At 50.2% G+C, this 20,297-nt stretch overlaps 1 protein-coding gene across 2 annotated transcripts; it reads left to right on the plus strand.

Moving 5' to 3' along the window:
* Nucleotides 1-2,815: 2,815 nt before the first annotated feature.
* Nucleotides 2,816-13,776, plus strand: METTL2A (methyltransferase like 2A). 2 transcript variants are annotated; one of them, XM_027902046.1, is made up of 9 exons: nt 2,816-2,915; nt 4,393-4,484; nt 7,723-8,084; nt 8,881-8,930; nt 9,837-9,897; nt 10,738-10,877; nt 11,680-11,786; nt 11,975-12,040; nt 13,355-13,776. In XM_027902046.1, the coding sequence occupies exons 1-9, from the start codon at nt 2,827-2,829 to the stop codon at nt 13,504-13,506; spliced, it is 1,119 nt and encodes a 372-aa protein (XP_027757847.1). In that variant the 5' UTR covers nt 2,816-2,826; the 3' UTR covers nt 13,507-13,776. The 2 variants fall into 2 exon arrangements, with proteins under 2 accessions (XP_027757847.1, XP_027757848.1); XM_027902047.1 differs by lacking the exon at nt 13,355-13,776 and adding an exon at nt 13,254-13,336.
* The last annotated feature ends 6,521 nt before the right edge of the window (nt 13,777-20,297 follow it).

A 20,297-nucleotide genomic window follows, 5' to 3' on the forward strand; every position in this document is an offset into this window, starting at 1 on the left:
TATATGGGCACTTTGGGATTGTTCAGGATCTGGACAGAAAGATTAGGATTTGGGGAAGATGAGGAGAAAGAGCTGGAATTAAAAACAAAAAGCTGACATTTCCCAGGGGACAAAATCCCGGGATAATTCAGGTTGGAAAGGACATCAGGAGGTCTCTAGTCCAACTTCTTGCTCGAAGCTGGGTGAGCTGTGAGATCAGGCTGAGTTGCTCTGGGATTTATCCATTATGGGATCTCCATGTGTCTGTGCACAGGGAGCAGTGTGGAGGGAGGTGATGGGTGGTGAACGGCCATGGAAAGAGAATTAAATCCTCCCTGGCCTCAGCATCCCACCCTGCCAGAGGGGAGGGAGTTTCACTGCATTACTGTGGCTACAACCTTTTAGATCCTGAGGTGGAAGGAGTGGGGGAAAGGCAAAGGAGTTGCTATTATTATTATTAATAACCTTTTTTTGGCAGGTCTCTCTGCACTCACTGCCAGCAGGCAGAGGAGCTTTCCAACACTGTCTTGTTGGAAACAAGAGGACACGGCCACTGCGGATAATCTGAGCTCTGACCTGCTCATGCTGGAGAACCACTTGACCTCAGAGCCACTGGAGGTGCCAAGTCTGGCTGCTGTGGGTGGTGTCCCCCCTGGCTGCCCTTTCACTGTCATTCCCAAGGTCCTGAAATCTCCCTGGAGAGCCGGTCCCTGCTGCTGGCAACACACCCTGCTCCATTCAAACATTGCCCAGGCCCTTCCTCGGGGTACAAAGGTGACAGCCAGGACCTCAACCCCATCCTGGGCTCCACAGCCAGAGGGGTTCACCTGCCCAGCAAGGGGAAGCTGGAAGCCTTAGGACACAGGGAGATAAGGGGAGGTTCTGAGGTCTTTTTCCTTGGGGGAAGCCTAGAAATCTGTGGAGACCAACAGAGGAGTTCAAAGGCTCCTGCATGCCTGAACTGGTGAGGAGGACATGATGTTAACACCAGGCAAGTGAATCCCTTAAGACACTGCAGTGGGTTCCCAGCCACATGGGATAACCACGGAGGAGTCTCTGGGGGTGAGGGACTTGTTGCCCCCCTAGCAGTAAAATCCTCCTCCTCTGTCTCAGCAGGGTCTTGTACCTTATTTTTGTTGCCCAAGTGCCACAGAGGCATCATGCTCTGGTGGGGGGTTGTGCCCAACGAAGTGAGTCCAAATTCTCACTTTTTCTCTTTTTTCCAAATGTTCCTGGCTGCAAGAGCAGAGGCCAAACTCTTCCCTTACCAGGTGGGACCCAGGAGTTGACCTTACCTTCTTTGGCTAATGCTAAAATGCAGGGAATTGTCCTCCCTTCCAGATACTCAGCCAGCACCCAGCAAAAAAAAAAAAAAAAATGGGGATGGATCCCCATGGCATAACTTGTCCAGATCTGGGACTGCTGGGATCTCCCCTCCCTTTGAGCTCTGCGAGGGTAGGACAAGGCTCTGACCACTCTCCTCCTCTCCAGCCCCTGGGAAAAGTGACTCAGGCAGCTTCAATTGTGTGGATTCCAGTTCCACAGCCCAATAACGCCCTCTTTTGTCCCCTGGCTGCCACCCGCGGGAGCGCAGCGACTGCACGGCCGGCACGGATGGATTGGGACTCCCTTCAGGGGGGTGGCAGAAAGAAGCCCCACAAAATTCAGCGAGAGCTGTTTTTCCCTTCTCCCTGCGCCTTCCTTTGTGGGCACTGCCCGCATCTCAGCCAGGAACAAAACCATGGAATCCCAGGATGGGTGGGAAGGGACCTTAAAGCCCATCCAGTGCCACCCCCTGCCACGGGCAGGGACACCTTCCACCAGCCCAGGTTGCTCCAACCCTAATCCAACCTGGCCTTGGGCACTTCCAGGGGCAGCCACAGCTTCTCTGGGAAATCCATTCCACCCTCACAGGGAAGAATTTCTTCCCAATATCCCATCTAACCCTGCCCTCTGGCAGTGGGAAGCCATTCCCCCTTGTCCCATCACTCCAGGCCCTTGTAAACAGTCTTTCTCTGTCCTTCTTGTCATCCCCTCCCAGCAGTGGGATCAGGGAGAGAGCTGGAAGTGTGAAAACTGGAAAACTCGTGGGTTGAGAGACAGTTTAAAAGGGAAAGCAACAGCCGTGTACACAAGTAAAGCAAAATAAAGAATTCATCCCCTGCTTCCCGTGGGAGTTCACCTGTCGGCTCTGCTCGGGTGAGACCCCCCTGCAGAGCTGCCCCAGCCCTGGGGAACAGCACAGGGAGGACGTGGAGCTGCTGGAGAGAGTCCAGAGGAGGCACCAGGATGGGCAGAGGGATGGGGCAGCTCTGCTGGGAGGAAAGGCTGGGAGAGCTGGGATTATTCAGCCTGGGGAAGAGAAGCTTTGGGGTGACCTGATTGTGACCTTGCAGGACCTGAAGGGGCTACAGGAAACATGGAGAGGGAATATTTACATGGGATGGAATGGCAGGACAAGGGGGAAAGGCTTCACATTGACAGAGGGCAGGGTTAGATGGGATACTGGGAAGGAATTATTGACTGTGAGGGTGGGGAGGGGCTGGAACGGATTCCCCAGAGAAATGGGATCCCTGGAAGTGTCCAAGGCCAGGATGGAGCAACCTGGACTAATGGAAGGTGTCCCTGCCCATGGCAGCGGGTGTCCCTGGACGCTGTTTAATGTCCCTTCCCGCCTACCCCACCCCGCTATTCAGTGAAATTCGATTTAAACTCCGACAAAGGAACGTCCGGGGCCGTTTCCCGCCCTTTCCCCTCAGTGCTGCCCCTCCCTCCCCACGTGACCGCCCCGCAGTCCCCGCTCGGGTCGGGCCGCACCGGAAGCGGAAGTGGCGGCCCCGGCCCATCATGGCGGCGCCCAGCGCGGAGTGGCCGCGGCGGCGCTTCGGGCAGCGCCTCCTCACGGACCCCGCGCGGCTCTTCCAGCACAACGCCTGGTGCGTTCGGGGGTGCCCGCGGCGAGCCCCTCGCCGCGCCCGCCTGGCGGTGCCTGCGGCCGAGCGCTGCGGGGCGGCCCAGCCCTGACCCACCCGCGAGGAGCCGACCCCCGTGTCCGCGTTCGCTCCCGGAGCGGACTGGGGGGCTGTGGGAGTGGGGCTGGAGCCGGACAGCGAGGGGAGGCCGGGCGGGGAGCGGCGACCCCAGGCTGGGCGGTGGCGGAGGGGCGGGAGGGCCCTGCCCTGTGCGGGCGGTGCTTGGGGGTCCTGAGTCTTTGGGACTGATCCCTGGGGGGTCCTGAGCCTTTGGGACTGATCCCTGGGGGGTCCTGAGCCTTTGGGACTGATCCCTGGGGGTCCTGAGCGTTTGGAACTGATCCCTGGGGGTCCTGAGCCATTCTCGACTGATCCTGGGAGGGTCCTGACCCCTTGGGACCGATCCCCAGGAGGTCCTGAGCCTTCCTGACTGGTCCCCTGGGGGGTCCTGACCCTTTGGGACTGTTCCCCAGGAGGGTCCAGAGCCCTTCTGTGCTCTTCCCACAGCAGTGGGGTTTCCTCAGGCTCTCCTGATTCAGGAGATGTGTTTTGTTTTGCTTTGCTGCAGTTGTTTGATTGCTGTAGTTAATAAAGTATAATAATCAGTTCCTCCCAGAAACCGTTTCACCTGTGGGGTTGTGTGCCTGGACTGGAGCTCTTTATTTGGGCACAGCAGCTGTTTTAAGCACCCAAATTCTCTAATTTGCTGGGAACTGAAGGTGTTTTGCATTTTTTGAAGTAAATAGATCCACTTTTGGTCTCTGGCTGTTATACCCTGTGAAGAACTGGGCGTGTTTCACTTGTAATAAGGTCATATTTACATGTATCAGCCTGTCATTCTTTTTGGGACTATTCTGTACCAAAGGTACGTTACAAAAGCATATCCTCAATTTTCCCATGGAAACTCTTAGTAATCCAGCAGGTTTTTTAACATTTAAGGCTTTGTTTTGTGAGTTAAAAGGCTCATTCCTCCTGAGGCCAGAACTGGGCTTATTGCTCCTTGTATTCTGCTTTTCATTCACTTGTTTTAATGAAAAAAAAAAAGCCAAGTGAATCACTTTAATGACTGCACAGCTGTGTGTGTGTGTTATTAATAATTCTTAATGCTTTCAAGCTTCCTGCATATTTTCCTCATAATTGGGTTTAATTTACCAGTTACCTTCCAAATAACCCCACTGCCCTTTTTGTTTTAACTCGAATAACAGTTTAGTTTTCTGAGTGCTCTGGTGGTTTTACAGCAGGGATTTATTCCTTCTTGATTTGGCTGAGTGTCCAATAGGGAAAAGGATCAAGGGGCAGATTGAGGATCCCTTCCCTTGCAGTTCCATGAGTGCAGCTCCTTCAGGCCCAGGAGCCTCGTGTGCTGACAGCTGGAATTTGGGGTCACACCTCCCTTCCTCTCAGTTTTAACTCTTCATTTACATCTCCTTTTTCACCACAGGGACAATGTAGAATGGTCAGAAGAGCAGGAAGCCAGTGCCAGGAGTAAAGTTGAAGAGAACAGCTCCCATCTACTGCCCCAGGATAAACAAGGTACTGTGGGAGAGTCTCCTCTGCTGTTAGTGTCCCTTGTCACCAAACCTCATTGATTGTGGAGTTATTGCCTTTACTTTGCTTCCAGCAGTCAGTCTCCTCTTGCTGTGGGGTGATCCTAATTCAAGATCAGCTCTTCTCCTTAAGAGGAGTTGATAAAGTGGTGTCCAAATCTGTCTCTACAGAGTGAACAAGCAGCATGAGAGTGATTCAATCACAGCCAGGAAAAAAAATATTATTTTCTCCTGAAAGTGTTTATCGTCAGGGATTCCCAAATTTTTATTTTTCTTGGCTCAGGGGGTATTTATGCATCCAAAATGTGGAGCTTACCTGAGCCTGAATCAAGCTCCAGGTGCACAGCTCTGTCACAGACCATCCAGTCCCTCAAACGATGGGGAAATGGTTCTTTGGTGTGGCAAGAAACTTGTCTGGTGATGATCTTAGTGTGCCCTGCCGAGCCCTGGGATGGATCTGCTCCCTTTGTTCCCATGAAATGGAGGGTGTCACCCTTAAGATGCAGCTCAGCACTGCTGGAGCTGTTGAGACACTTCCATATAGCTCCCAGTTGTGCTCACAATAGCAAATCCAATTATCCCAGAGAACAACCCTCCTCGTTTCTTGGACTCCCAGAAGCATCCAGCGGTTCCCATTGTGTTGGGTTCATTTTCCAATCTGGTTAGCATTAAAGGGTGCTGTCTGTCATGCTTTGAGAACCTATATACAACCGGGAAACTGGGGAGCAATTTGCTGCTGGAGCACTTTGTCAGGGCTCCATGATGTATTTCCCAGCCTGAACAATGGAGGGCCAGTCAAATGCTGATGGTTGCTATTCACTGGGAAGCGTGTGGAGACAATGGGATGGCTGAAAAGTAGGGAAGGCAGCCCAGGAAAATGTGCCTGAAGGGTCTGGGAGTTGGAGAATCAGAATGTCCAAGCCGGAGAACAAAGGCAGGCTCTTGGTCGTTATGGCTGAGTTTCTCTGTGCACTCCTTGGGGCTGCTCTGAAGGAGGAGAGGAGTTCTCTGGGCTGTGTGGAGGATGTGGAACAAAGAAAGAACGGGAAGAGTTCCTTGGTTTCCTTCTGAGGCTCCATAATTAGCCCCTGTGAAGTTCAGGGGGGCCCCCTGTTTCTCTTCCTGCCCTTTGTGAGCAGTTCCTTTTGTTTGCCCTCCTTCTGCGGTGTGAAGGGCTGAGGATGGGCTTGGCTTTGGGGGTGTCCTTACAAGCAGGAAAGTCAGGAGTCCTTATCAGGAAAGTCTCTGAGGAGGAATCTGGCTCGCACTACAATGTCCCCATGAGATCACACCACAAAAAGGGGCTGCAACAAGTGTGATGGCAACTTTTCTGGCTGAAAGTCGGCCTGAAAAATTAATATGGTCATTTATTTGCTTTCAGTCTGTTCCTTGCAGGGTCTTTTGTCAGCCAGCCCTTGTCTTCTTGGGTTTAAATTGTTGCTGATCCTTTCTTCTGGTGCTTTGAAAACACCAGGCTCTGAGTAAACGAGCTTTAAATAAAGCTTCCCCTCCTGTGGGTTGGGGTGTAACAGCTGTTCAACAGCAGCCAGCAGAATTTCACAATAATTTAACACAGGAAGAGCCCAATATCTTGTGGCCTAAAAATGTGGGTAATCCAAACTGGCTGGGCTGGGCTTTTGTCCCAGCACCTCAGAATAAGCAGCATCCCATTCCAAGGAATCAGGACTTTGTATTTTTGTGAGGTGAAAGAGCATTTCCAGCCCCAGCAGCCTCTTGTGTCCCTACTAATATATGACAATTCAGGAAGGATTGTGTCAGACTGTGGATCAATAACACTTCTTCCAGCAGCAGCAGTCCTGGAGTTCTTCCCTGAAAATACTGTGACCTGCAGTGGGATCGTGGCACAAACTCACTGCCCTGGTCTAATACCAGACATTAAAATTTCTTTTGGATTGGGGTTTAAGGACAGGGCTTCTTAAAAGGGAGAAAATCCTCGTAGTTGAGGTAAAGAGATTATTTTTATATATAGCTCTTTGTGCTGCAGGGGTAGATCCTACTAAAAATAGATCTATGACTGACTTGTGCTTCTTTGTTAAAGCCATTTTTGTCTATATTTGGCTGAGGCTGCATAGTTTTTCAGGTGTTCTGGGTTCACTTGACTGTCTCCCTTCAGAGATCTTCTGAACAGTTTTATGCTTTTAAAAGTCTTAATAAATCAGCTGCAGTTCAGGCAATGACAGTGATCTCCAACCAGCCTTATTCAGTAATGCACTGTTTTGCTGTGCAGAGATGGTTGAGGAATTCCATGTTACTGGAATGCAGTTGGGATCCCTGGCCATGGGTGTTTCCAGGTGATTCCAAGCATGAGATGCTGTAATTTTGGCCCTTAATTCCCAGGACAGAGAACTCATCACACTGAGGATTCAGAAAGCTACTTGGATTTTTAACTTCCCGTGGAAGAAATAGTTCCCCTAGAACTGCACTTGGTTTGAAATCTGGGAAATGTGTGGAAATAATTCTGCAGGTGACTGGAATTTCATTAGGCTGTGGCTTGGTAAGAGTTATTCCAGCTCCCTGTAATACTCATCCTGCTCCTGGAATGACCCACTTGGGGTGAAAATGCTGCTGCTGAAGTTCCTCCTGGTCACCTTCAGCCTGTCCACTCTTATTTTAATGGTCACTTCTGTTGTTTTAATTCAGGGAAGCACAGGACTATGGAAAACAAAGAGCTCCAGGCTGGACTGCAGCAAAACTTGTGGAAAACGTGCTGGAATCTGGGAGGATTCCGCAAACTGAGCTTTCTGCCAGGCCTGTGGGGTTGGCTAATTGTTCTGCTTCTCCATCTGAAAAAAAAGGGGCTCTCAGAATTCCTTAGGAGTTGTAAGTGCTTCACTCTCAGTGTCATGAGGCTCCAGATGAATTTTTCCAGTGAACTGACCCAGTCAGTGCTAGAGATGGAAAACCTGGATTTCTTCATCCCAGTGTCCTTCAAAGAGGGTTTTTCTGTTGCCTTTAAATCCTACCAGGAGACACAGAGTTTCCTCTTCTCTCTCTTTTTTTTTTTCCCTTTTTATGTCCTAACAAAGTGACAGTGAGGAGGCAACCTGAGTGTTTCCGTGGGATGGCAAATTTAAATAAAGGTGATTTTCAGCCGATAACCTTCCTTATGAAAGCAGGTTGCTGCTCAGAAGTCTGCAGCGATCCCTCACTGTCTGACCTGCCTCAACCCTGAGACCTGATGGTGTTTTTGTTTGTGTTCACAGAGGAATACGAGGTGAATGCTAAGAGGTACTGGGATGACTTCTATAAGATCCACGAAAATGGCTTCTTCAAGGACAGGCACTGGCTGTTCACTGAATTTCCCGAGCTGGCACCCAGCAGGAACTCCAGCCAAAATGGGGATTCTCTGTGTGAATTTAGTACCAAAGAAGAATCCAACAGTGAAGGTTTGGGAAGGTGTGAAAATGGCCACTGTTCAGTGGGAAACAGGACAGAGGGTCAGTTGAACCTGATCCAAAGCACAGCTGAGGTGTGCACAGAGGACTTGGCTGCACAGGAGCACAGGGAGCTGAAGCAGAGGGATGGAGATTACCCAGGATCAGCTGCATCTTACCGTGTGTTGGAGGTGAGAACTGGAAATCAGTCCCATGCTAAACCATCCCTTGTTATCAGGGTTATGTGACTGGGACAGAAAAATGTGGATCACTGGCAAACAGGGAGTGGTTGATTGCCTTCAGGCAGCAAAATGCAAAAACCAGAGGGCAGCTCTGAACTGAACTAAATCTGTGGGGATTCTTTTGGTTCAGGCTCTGAGTTGGCAGAGCAAAAAAGTTTAAAAGCCAAGCTACTGCTATCAGATGTTCAAGCAAGCATTTAAAAGTCATCCTTGGAAGGAACTGATTCTTTTACTTGTCTGGATAAGGTTTTCCCTTGTCATTTATCTTTTGTGCTGGCTCCTGTTTGCCTTGAGAGGTGTGAAACGAAGCAGTGAAACCAAGAATGTCAAGGTGCTCTTGGGTTTGTTCCTTATGGCCCAGGTGGTAAGAGGGAATCCCAGACTGATACAGGCTTTGTCCCAGAGAATTCTGTGGGAATTATAAATACTGGACTCCTGACAGCTGGTTGTGACCTTTTGCTCTGCCACCTCTACTAGTTCACTGCAGTTCTTGCTGGATTTGTTTGGTACTTTGTATTTAATGGAAGTCCTGCCCATCCAGGGAGAGTTAATATGAACTGTCCTGATCATTTAATTTAATCTGATGTTTGGAGACTTTTTCAGACTTTATTGCCAATGGTTACTGTCATGCTGAGCTGGTACTCAGGAGATTCTCTTTGTTGCCTGGCTGTAGAGAGATGATTTGGAATGATGGGCCATGCTGAAGGAATTCTTCTCACTGTGTACATCTGCTTTGTTTGTGCAGGTTGGCTGTGGGGCTGGGAACACAGTCTTCCCAATTTTACAAACCAACAAGTAAGTGGTGACAGGACAAGGGGGAATGGCTTCCCACTGCCAGAGGGCAGAGTTAGATGGGATATTGGGAGGGAATCCTTCCCTGTGAGGGTGGGCAGGCCCTGGCACAGGTTGCCCAGAGAAGCTGTGGCTGCCCCTGGATCCCTGGAAGTGTCCAAGACCAGGTTGGAGCAACCTGGGCTGGTGGAAGGTGTCCCTGCCCATGGCAGGGGGGTGGGACTTGATAATCTTTAGGGTCCCTTCCCACCCAAACCATCCTGGGATTCTGTGAAGTAGGTTTTTACCAGCATGATCCACCAGCCTCTGAAAAAACAATTGGAAAAGTGTTCTCTGAGATCTCAGTTTAAACCATCTCAGAGAAAAGCTGAGTGCAAAGGGTACCTTTGCCACCTGCAACTTCAAACTATTGTTGTTTGAGCTTGGAAATCTTTGGTCTTAGAATGCAACAAACAAAGCCTGCTGTGAGTTTACAGGTCTCATTCTGAAGGCATTTTCCTGCAGGCCTTGGTGCCTCTCCTTTTCCAGTGTTGATCTGCAGATGTTAACGTGGGAGTGATTTCTGCTGGAAGTCACATTTCTGTTTCTGTGACACCCTTGAATAATTTTTCGATGTGTTTTCAAAAGTGTTCCATCTATCTAGGAGTAATTTACATTAAACTTGCCACATTTTTCGCTTCTCTCCTTTAATGCAAAGAAAATGTAACAATCTTAATAATCTAAGGCTCTATTATTAAAGTAGATTCAGTGAAGAAAAAAGTGACTCACTGTAAATATATACACAAAATTCACATTTGCTGTCTCCCATTTTGTGTTTCCAGAAGGAAAAGGAAGCACTTCCATATGAGGACAGTGGGCATAAAGGAACAGTGGGAAACAAAAATGATGATTTTCTCTGCTTTCTTGCAGTGACCCAGGCCTGTTTGTTTATTGCTGTGATTTTTCTACAACAGCTGTGGATCTTGTCCAGGTAAACTCAGTGGCGATTTATGAAAAAGTGGGAAGTACCTGGGCCCAGTTGCCCATTAACACAGATCTCTCCCAGCTTCCAGCAGCTCTCTGGCTGTGCTGGCAGCTTTCTGTTTTTAGCCAGCCCTGCTGCTGACCCTAAAGCTGGAAAATGAGCCATCAAAGATCGTAGGAACGAGGGAAGTTGAAGTTCTCCAAATGTCACATCGGCAGCAGACAAGTCAAGGCAGACCTTCTCCCCCTGTGCTTGGCAGTGCTTCTTCTCAATCCAGTGCTCATTTAGCTGAGTAACTGCTGAACCTTGAAAACATTCAGGCTATTTTTTAACAGGAGCTGAAGCTGGGTTTGGTTTGTGTGTGTGCACTGCTGTCAGTTCTGGGAGCGTGGTCTGATTGCTCCAGCACAGACTGCTGAGGGGGGAGCCTGTTTGTGGAGCAGGAGGCTGGGACTGAGTCAAAGGACTAAAGCTGCTAACAAATTTCAGGTCAGAGCAGAACTGGGAATATAGGAAGTACCAAACGCCATCAGTCACTTGGTGAGATGAGAGAGCAGCACAGCAGCAGGGGCAGCACCATTTCATCCTCCTAACACAACCACTTCTTATAGCAGCAGCTCCAGAAAAATGCACAACTTCTTACAGAGGCCCAAATGTGGTTTTTGGGAGTGTAGTTTTAGGGAGCCAGGTTTGATATTTGGGGTATAAGGAATATATCTGCTTGTAGGTGAAATGAATATTGATTTCAGTGATGCAGAGAGGGGTCCTGATGCTCACACTTATGTAAAGGTTTCCAAGGTCAGGGTCTGCTACTGATGCTCTCGATTTCTCTCCCCTCAACTACAGAACAATGCAGAATATGATTCTTCTCGCTGCTTTGCCTTTGTCCATGACCTGTGCAATGACCAAAGCCCTTTCCCAATGCCAGAGGAGAGTCTTGACATTGTAATTCTTATCTTTGTCCTCTCAGCAATTCTCCCAGAGAAGTAAGTTTTAATCTTTGTGATTGCAGAAGGTAATTCTCCCACAGCTGGAGCTCTTTAATAGCCTCACGTCAAGTAAAATTAAAGTTTGTTCTGTTTCTGGTCCAGTTTTCCCACGAAGCCTCTTCTGTAAATGAAGTTTGCAGGTGCTGGGTGTTGTAACAGGTTGTGGCAGAGGACAGGTGTGATTTTGAAGTGCTAAGTGGCTGCAGGGGGTGCCTTGCTGTGGTCACTGCTCTGAACCTCAGCCACGCTGAGCGCTCAGCACCTGCCTGCAAAATACTCTGCTGGATTTTCAGGCTCAAAGGGTGGATGAATTTCTCACATGGGAGGTGGCAAGAAGGGAGGGGACAGGTGGAGAAAACTGTTAAGAAAAGTGCTGTGATCTTAGTGGGGCAGTGTGTTAACAACCTGTATTAGTCTCTCTTTTTGTTCCCTTTAGTTTTATTACACAGCATTTTCCTTTGAGTTCACTTATTGCTTTTTTATACCTAAACCAGGGGAGATCCTTTTGTAATCAGTGGAGAGCAGTTAATCCCTGCTGTGGCAGGCTTGTTATCCTTGTAGGAGAAAAAATACCCCAGAATCAGGGAGTGTCAGAAATAAAGAAGCCAAATCAAATCAACCCCCTTGAGACTGGGAGAGCTCAGAACCCTCCTGGCTTCGGGTAGCTCTTTGTATGAAGTTGAAACATATATTCCTATATATCGAGTTGAAACTTTATCCCATCTTTTTGGAAGGAAGCAAGCATCATTTTGCAGGGTGTTGAGCTGCTGAGCACTCCTGGTTTGTTCCTCCCCCTCAGGATGCAGAGCGTTGTGACCAGACTGAGCCGCCTCCTGAGACCAGGGGGGATGATTTTGTTACGGGATTATGGCCGGTACGACCTGGCCCAGCTTCGGTTTAAGAAAGGTATTTCCCTCTTCCCTTGGCAACTCTGGCCACATCTACTGGTGGATGATGCTTCTCTGGAGCTCTGTCTGCCCTATGTGGAGGCAGCTCATTAATTCCCTGGAAGCACAGCGTGTGCTTGTTGTTGGATGGCGGTTGTTGATTTTTAAGTGATAGTTGGTAACTGTTTAAATCCCTCTTGCCCTCAGGTCAATGTCTGTCTGAAAACTTCTATGTGAGAGGTGATGGCACCAGAGTCTACTTCTTCACGCAAGGTAGGAGGCTTGAAAACACCCCTCTGACAATCCAGAAACATCCTCTGACTCTCCTCGCCGCTTCTTGTCCCCCTGCCCTCAATTTTGGCCTCAAGCTCTTTCCAGCCCTGTCTTCCTTGGAACACTGTTAAGTGCCTCCCAGTTGAACCTGGGTTTGTCAGTTCCTGGTGCAGGTATGGTGAATTCCTTGGTGGAAGATCCTTTTAGAGACAAACTGGAGTGTTTGCTATCCTAGGAGGGGTGGGATTGGAGGAGCTCTCCTTGAGTCTTGCCTGTGGGTGATGGAAGGAGTTGGACACCGCTTGGAGGAACTTCCCTTAATATTCCTGTTCTCCTGTGAGGAAATCAGAAGGGTGTGGCTGAGGCACCCTTCAAGTTCTGCTGCTGCTTGGCGTTAGCAGGGGTGTTTTACTCTCCCAGTTTACCTCCAGTTGAACCTCCAGTCAGTGCCTGGTCAGTGTTAGAGCAGGGGCACAACTGCAGTGAACTGTTCCCTTCCCCACTGCCCAAGTCGTGTTTGTCACAACCAAATTGATGTTTAACGTGTGTTTGGCAAACACCTCAGGATGGAAAGCATCTGATAAGGGAGCACAAGCTGGGACCTGTCAGCCCTTTCCTACAGAAACTCCACACAAACCACGTGCTCCTGGGCAGTGCTGTGGAACGAGCTCTCTGCTGCTCAGCAGGGCTGGGGCTGGCTTTGCCCACAGCCACGGTGCTGGGGCACTCTCAGACTTATTTGCTTGGTCAGGAATACCTGCCAGTGGAAGTGCTGAAGCCTCCAGGGCTCTCTCAGTGCTTTGATTTGGCCCCAACAGGGTGTGGTTTTTAAGGATTGTTTTTTTTCCCCCCAGATTTAGCCTCAATGAATCCCATTCCCCTCCAGCCTGTACAGCACAGATCTTACTGCCACCATTTAAAGGCGTAGGTCTGATCCTGTTCTTTGCTCTTGCAGACTCTGAAATTCCTCTAGAGAGGGGGGGGAAGGGGAAGGAATGGATCTGTCCCTACTTGTCAGAAGATGCTCCTTAATCAGTTACTAGAGGCAGTGCCCACGTGTGAAACTGCTGCTGTTTTCTTTGTCAAGTTTCTGTAACTCTAGTTGTACTCCAAATAATTCTTTCCTTCCTTGCTAGAAGGAAAAGTTGGGAAAGTGTGATGTTAAACCCCCCTGGAACAGCAGTTAACTCTTGTTGGATCATCTCCCTGCCGGGGTGAGGCCGTGAGTTTCTTCTGGCCCACCTTTCAGCACAGCTCAGCCCTCACTTAAAAGGAACTATGGCCTCCTCAGTGTCCTTCTCTCTCTGCTTCCAGATGAATTAGACCATCTCTTCACCACAGCTGGGCTGGAGAAGGTCCAGAACCTGGTGGATCGGCGGCTGCAGGTGAACCGTGGGAAGCAGATGACGATGTACCGGGTGTGGATCCAGTGCAAGTACCGCAGGCCCACCGCCCCCCAGCCCTGAGACACGGCCTGGCACGTGGGGCTGGAGCCTCTCCCTGGCCAAGGGGCGTCTCCTCCTGCTTGAGATGTGGTTTGATGGAGTCCTGCACCCCCAGGAGCTCAGTGCCTTGCACGGTGCCTGGCGTCGCTGCCAGTGAGTTCTGCTGTGGATGAACGCCCTGAGAGTGGACCAAGGGGTATTTTAGGTGTCATAAAATATACTGAGTTGGAAGGGAACCATCAGGATCATCGAGTTCCAGCTCCTGGCCCTGCAAAGGACACCCCAAGAACCCCACCATGTGCCTGAAAGCGTTGTCCAAATGCTCCTTGAACTCAGACAGCTCTGGTGCTGTGCCCACTGCCCTGGGGAGCCTGTTCGGTGCCAACCACCCTCTGGGGGAAGAACCTTCTCCTGAGATCCACCCTGAGCCTGCCCTGACAAAGCTCCAGCCATTCTCTCAAGTCCTGTCACTGGTCACAGAGAGCAGAGATTGGTACCTGCCCCTCCACTGCCCCTCAGGAGGAAGCTGCAGACCCCAGTGAGGTCTCCCTTCAGTCTCCTCTTCTCCAGGCTGAACAAACCAAGTGCCCTCAGCCTCCTCATACGGCTTCCCTTCCACACCCTTCCCTATCCTCATGGCCTCCTTTGGACTCTCTAATGGTTTAATGTCTTTTTTTATATTGTGTCCCACCTAAACTGCCCCAGTCTTGCAGCTGAGGCCACCCCAGGTCAGAGGAGAGCGGGACAATCCCCTCCCTGATGGGATTTCCCAGGACAGGGATGTCCCTCCTGGCTGCCAGGGCACTGCTGACTCAGGGCCAACTGGCCCCCACCAGCACCCCCAGGGCCCTTTCCCAGCACTTTCCTCTCATTCCCAGTCTGTCCATCCATCTGGGGTTGCCCCATCCCAGGGGCAGAATCCGCCACTTCCCCTTATTGAACTTCCTATGGTTGGTGATTCCCAGCCCTCTGATTTATGGGGGTCTCTCTGCAGGGCCTCCCTGCCCTCGAGGGCATCAACTGCTCCTCCCAGTTTAGTGTCATCAGCAAACTTCCTGAAATGTCCCTTCAAGTCAGTAATGAAGGTGTTGAGGAGAGCTGGGCTGAGGATGGAGCCCTGAGGAGGTCGTGCTGCTGCTGCTCTGAGTTTGAAATTGTTATTAATGGTTTTAACAATGGAAGAAGTGGTCCTGGTGTCTTCCAGCAGCTGAGCAGGATGAGTAGCAAGTCACTCATACTCTGGATTTCCACATGAAACGGGAGAGCTCCGACCTTACCTCTGCCTTGTGTACTCCTGTCTTGTGAACAGAGAACATCCAAAGGCACTAAATCTGCTCTCCTCTGCAGCTGCTCACTGATGTGAACCCCTTGGCCAGCTTATCTCGTGCATCTCTCCTCTGGTCACTCAGGTTTGGGCCAATCCACAGGTTAAAACACATTGATCTGAGGGCAGGGACTGAGATTCTCTGTGCCAGCTTCCCCTGGATGCCTCGAGGTGTGCAGATCACCTGTGGAGAAAGGAGATGCTGCTGCTTTGCCCTCCCTGTCCACAGGGGTGTCCACCCAGGGAACCAGCACACTGTAGCTCAGCTGCTGTAAATTCCTGTCAGGGTTGAGGTTTTCAAAGGTTTTAGGGCTGATGCCAGTTTTGGGGCACCTTCAGAGCGCAGCATATCAGAAGCAGCCCATGGGACCAGGGTTTATAAATAATTACCTGCTTCTATTCTGCTGGCTGCAGCCCCCAGGTCACAAACTGCCCTGTCATGGTGATGTGCCAAACCCAAGCACACAAGACACTTGTCTTTGATCCAGAATCTGCAGAATATTTTTATTTCTGCAGTCTTGTTTAACTCCTTCGAGGAAGCCAACATTGTGGCTTTGTGGAGGTATTTCCCCACCTTTGACAGCAAATATCTTTTATCTCAGCCTGTTTTCTTTTGTTATTTTCAGGGTGTGGTACAACAGGTATTAGAATAAATTTTGTGGTCGTGCTTTTCAGTGCTGGTTTGATTCATATAAATCAGGCTTGCCCAGAGCACCTGATCTGAAGGATTTGGGCCACCAACAGGTAACTACAGTTTTCTTTACTGTTAACCATGAGTCTCACAAGTGCCTGCCCTCAGCACTGAAGGGAAAAAAAGCCTTGGCTGGTATCTCCTCCCTTCTTTTAGTTCATGAAATAACAAGATGTGTTGTTTGGGCACCACTGGCTGAAGAGCAGTTCCTGTGTGTTTTGTCAGACAGAACACTCGTGTCTGTAGCCTGCAGTTGGCCAAGAGTAACTGCCAGCTCTACAGACATCTAGGTTGTGAAATAACTGCTGTCTTGAACCAGAGGAGAAAGGGTAAAAAAGCTGAGGAAATGTCATTGCTGCCTTTAAAGAGTCTGCAGGAGCCCTGGAGAGGCAGAGCAGGAACACCCTGCTTTGGGGAGCGCTGGAAGGGGCTGGGGCGATGCTTCCTGCCGGGCATGTGGCTGCTTGATGAGTGCCTGACTTCTGCAGCACTGTGTCACCCTGCAGGTATTGCTTTGTCTGCCACCTGAAGGCTTCTGGGTGGGACTTTTCAGCCCTTCCTGGGAAAGGTGACCCAGGGAATCCACTCACACCACTGCAGGGGGAATGCACCGTTGCTTTTTTATGTATCTAACTCTTAAATAATGTTGAAAGGGGGTCCCATTCTGGGAAGAGAATTCTCGTTCAGTTGGTTGTGCTGCGTTTTCTAAAGGGCCAAGAGCCTTTCCAGCACCTGCAAATGAAACAGGAGGAGATAAAGCTCTGCTCTTGCAAAGCTCACTTGGCTTCTGTTGGGCACAAACCTGACCCAGCCGGGGAGCTGTGCAGTCCCTGCCGTGTTTTCATGCTGAACCTACCAGGTCTTGGTTCCCTGGCAAGGCTGGCACCTCAGGCAAGGTCTAGGCAAAACACAGCTCAAGGCAGCAGCTGAGCAAGCTCAAACCTCCTCAGCTTACCCAGGCTCAGAGTCAGGCTTAGCCAGAGTCCTGTTGGACGTGACGTGAGTCGTGTCCCAGCTCGGTGACAGAACTCCCGTGTGGTCCTGGGGCCTCGGGCACTTCCCTGGGGTCCTTCCCCTCTTGGTCCCTGGAGGGAGGTCTCGTCCCAGGATGGCTTCATCTCCCTGGAGGAAAAATTATTGACTGGGGTAAACAAGCAGCATAATTAGTGTGAATTAAAGTAATTTGAAAAATGCCTTATTAATCATCCAAAGGCTTGTAAGCAGCGCAGCAAAATATGTTTTTAATTATAAACATGATTTATGTAAAGTTGATGGGCCTCCCCTTTAAATTTAAACTCCAGGATGGGAGAAAATGAAGGCTAGTAATTTATTTGTTTCTACTTTCAAGACTCCATCCCAGTTGCCTCGCCTGGCTTTGACTTTGGGCTTTGTGCAAAAAACTCGCAGTGCTGCGAGCCTGGAGCCACTGAAGTGGCTCTTTGCCTTTCTGAATGCTCTTCATTCTGCTGGAGTATTTAAGCAATCACTCAGCAGGGCCCATGCTGGGCAGGCGTGCTTTTGTTTCCAGTGCTCTTGGTGGTGTTCAGAAAGCAACAAGTTAATGGCCTTGAACTGAGCCAGGCCCCCCTACAGACAGACCCTGCCTGAGCTTCCCTCCTTCCTCCCGGCCTGTTCCCCTTCCTCCTTCCCTGCTGCTCTCCTTCCACTCCAGGCCTTGCCTCCCACACAGGTACCCCAGTCCTGACTTGCAGCAGCTCCTGCCATTCCCACCTTGGCCCTGCTGAGCCAGCTGGGTTGCACAACCCCTTCCAGCACGTTCAAAGGAAATCTCCAAACTGGCTTTTACTAAGTGCCTTCGGTGGTTTCTTTTTTTTTTTTTTTTCTCTCTTCCTTTTTAGCAGAGTAAGGTTAACTTGAAAGCCTTTCTGAGCAGCATATCTGCTCTGGTTTTTGTTCCCAGCATTCCAAGTCCTGTGGTCTGTGGCTCACAGGCAATGCCAGCGTGGCCTGTTGAACCTCCCAAGCAGAGGAGATGATTTCATAGCTCTTCACTGGCACTGCCCTGGTGATTCTGGAGCCAGGCATTGTTACATTTTGGAAAGTCTGGTCCTGGCCCTTGCCAGAGGATGGTGGATTTCCTTGGAGATTCCAAGATTGTTTTGGCTGGAAGGGAACTTTATCACCACCTATTCTGACCCTTGACATAACCCTTTTATGTAGGGATTATGGCATCCAGCCTGTGACTTCGACTTGGAAGTGGTCCTTCAGAAAGGGTTTTTGATCCAGCCGTGATGCTGAGGGCTCCAGTCAATGGCAGAGAACCCCTTTGCCTCCCCAGGTACATCATTCCTCTCCCAGCATCCTGATTTCACAGATGGGCTGGAAATTGGGTGGCAGGAGGGAACAGGGGAGGTGAAGAGAACAAGGAGCCGGGGGGGTATTTCTGACGCTGTCACTTCAAAAATAAGTATGTTGTAAATTCCACTGAAAATTGGAGCTTTCTCAGGATCTTCCTGACAGCACAGCAAAGTGGGAACAGCAGTTATTTGTAGTGATTTCGGTTGTTACCACAGTAATCATCAAATTTGTCTGACCAGGGGCATGTGGGACCAGTCACAATTGTCTTCTCCCCCAAATCTTCAGCTCCACCTTCTCAGGGAATGCCACCACCATTTGTGAGTTGTAGAGCTCCAGGATAAACGAGACCTGAATGATTTCACTAGAACAGGGCTGTGAGCAGAAGGAACCTCCATGTACACACACCAGCAGCTTCTGGCACTGCATCCTAACGAAAGCTGGAAGAGTTTCCTTCTGTCGTTGGCGTTGGGATGAGCCCTGGCTTGTCCCCACTGGATTCCCTGTGGGAATCCCAAACCCAAACTGCACTGAACTGTTATTTTCCTGAGCACAAGTGACAGATGCACAGGTTCAGTGCCCAGAAGTGAGGGTGAGGCTGCAGGGCTCAGGCTATTTGGGGAGTGTCCTTCCATCCCTGAACACAGAGGGAGGGAAACCGAGTCCTGCAGCCTTTGTTCTCCTGGTCAATCAGCTGGATCTCATTTGTCAGAGCAGTGCCACCACTTTTGGTTTGGTGCCACACTGGGGGAAATTAGTCCAGGAGAGAGGGTGCACAGGGAGGATCACTTTTGCTGCTGTAGCTGTTCCTCTGCCTTGGGTGCCTGGCACATGTCCTTGTGTGCAGTGTCCTTAGACACTGATTCCAGCAGAACACTCTGATTTTAACTGTGTTGTCATATGTGTTTTCAGGGCAAGATAAAAATTACTAGAAAAGCTAGGGAGAATTACTAAAAATTACTAGGGAGGGATTTTTGGAGGACCCTCCTACAAAGTGAGGTGCTCTGGAGGAAAAGGAGTTGTCAGCTCTGTGCTTAATCAGCACAGCTCTGGAGTTTGTGCTTTTAGCTCTTGCTGAAGGCAGTAAGTTCCTGTGTGGAAGTGCCTGGCTGAATGGGAGCTTGTGTTGCTGAGAAAGTGGGACACAGTGCAGGAAATTACCTTTGTAGGCAGCCCTGAGTGCTAATCTGAACTAAATAGGATCCTGCTACCTCTGTGAGGGAGAGCACAAGCAGTGGCCACTTGGCTGGAGCACAGGCAGGGAAAGGCAAAGGAATCCAAGCCAAGCTTTTCCCTCCTGCCCAGAGGCTGCGTGACATGGCAGGAGGTGTCCTCCCACTCAAGGCTTTTATTCTTGACTCCATGGTCTTTGACCCACAGTGGGATGAGCAGGAGCTGGCTGTGGTTGGAAAGCAGGGATGGCACAGCTCACTGGCAAGTCTAACGTGTCAGCACCTGCCTGCAGCTCCCAGCCTGTTGGTCCAGGGCTGTTTCCAGGAAGGAGGAACATCCTGGTGAGGTTTGGACCCCCTGCTGCTCGAAGCTGTGCTCCCTGGTGTTAAATAACCCCCCAAGGAGTCCTCACTGCAGGCACCAGCACGGCGTGGGAACAGCAGCTTGGGTTTGGGGTGGAGTGTGAGTGTTCAGGTTGATTTTGCGGTCCAGAGGACCCCTGTAGCTCTTGCAAACCTGTGTTGTAGGGGGGTTGGGGAGTTCTGGGGGAATTGCAGCCAAATCTTTGGAATGTGAAACTTGACTGTCAACTCAGGTGAAGTGGGAAGTTCTCGTTTGCAATGCCAGGTCCCAGATGCTGGGGGAACACAAAGGAGGATCTGCTCCTCAGGAGTACCACCCTTCTCCAGGGTCGCTGGATGTGGCTTTCCTCATCTGGGGAGAAGATTGCCTGGTCTCCCCTCATTCTGCCTCCTGGGACCAAGCTGGAGGTGTGGTGCTGTCCCCCCCCTCGGCAGGTCTATGTCCCTGCAGTCTGTAATTAAACAGCCACACGGGGTTTTTTTTTTCCACATTTATTGCCAGGGGTGGATGTGAAGAGGTCGCTCAAGGTTGCACGGAAAACTTAAGTCTGGCTTTTCCACAGCTTCAAGTGACTTCTTCCCTGCTGAGACACGAGCCTCGTTAGGAAGGTTGGAATGTATTTACAGACACTCACACAGAGGCTGAATGTACTTGGAGAAATGTGTGTGCAGGAGCTCCGGCTTTACAATAGGATGTTGATTTAATTTCCCTCTCACACAAATCTCAGAGCAGTTTGTCTAATTAAGGCTTTCCAAAGCCCTGTAAGGTAAGGTGTTATTATGCAGGAGGAAGAGAAGCAGGGGGCAAACCCTGCTGAAAATAAAACCCTCTTGTATTCGAGGAAGCTGGGAGCAAGTGAGGGCAGGGAAGGACTTGCACACTGAGGAGAATCCCATCATTTCAAGTGTGTGCAGAACTCAAACCAGTGGATGTTTTCCAGCACCA

This window comes from Empidonax traillii, unplaced genomic scaffold (assembly GCF_003031625.1).
Source record: "Empidonax traillii isolate 1590-97213 ecotype Southwest subspecies unplaced genomic scaffold, ASM303162v1 scaffold832:size729604, whole genome shotgun sequence".
NCBI lineage: Eukaryota > Metazoa > Chordata > Aves > Passeriformes > Tyrannidae > Empidonax > Empidonax traillii.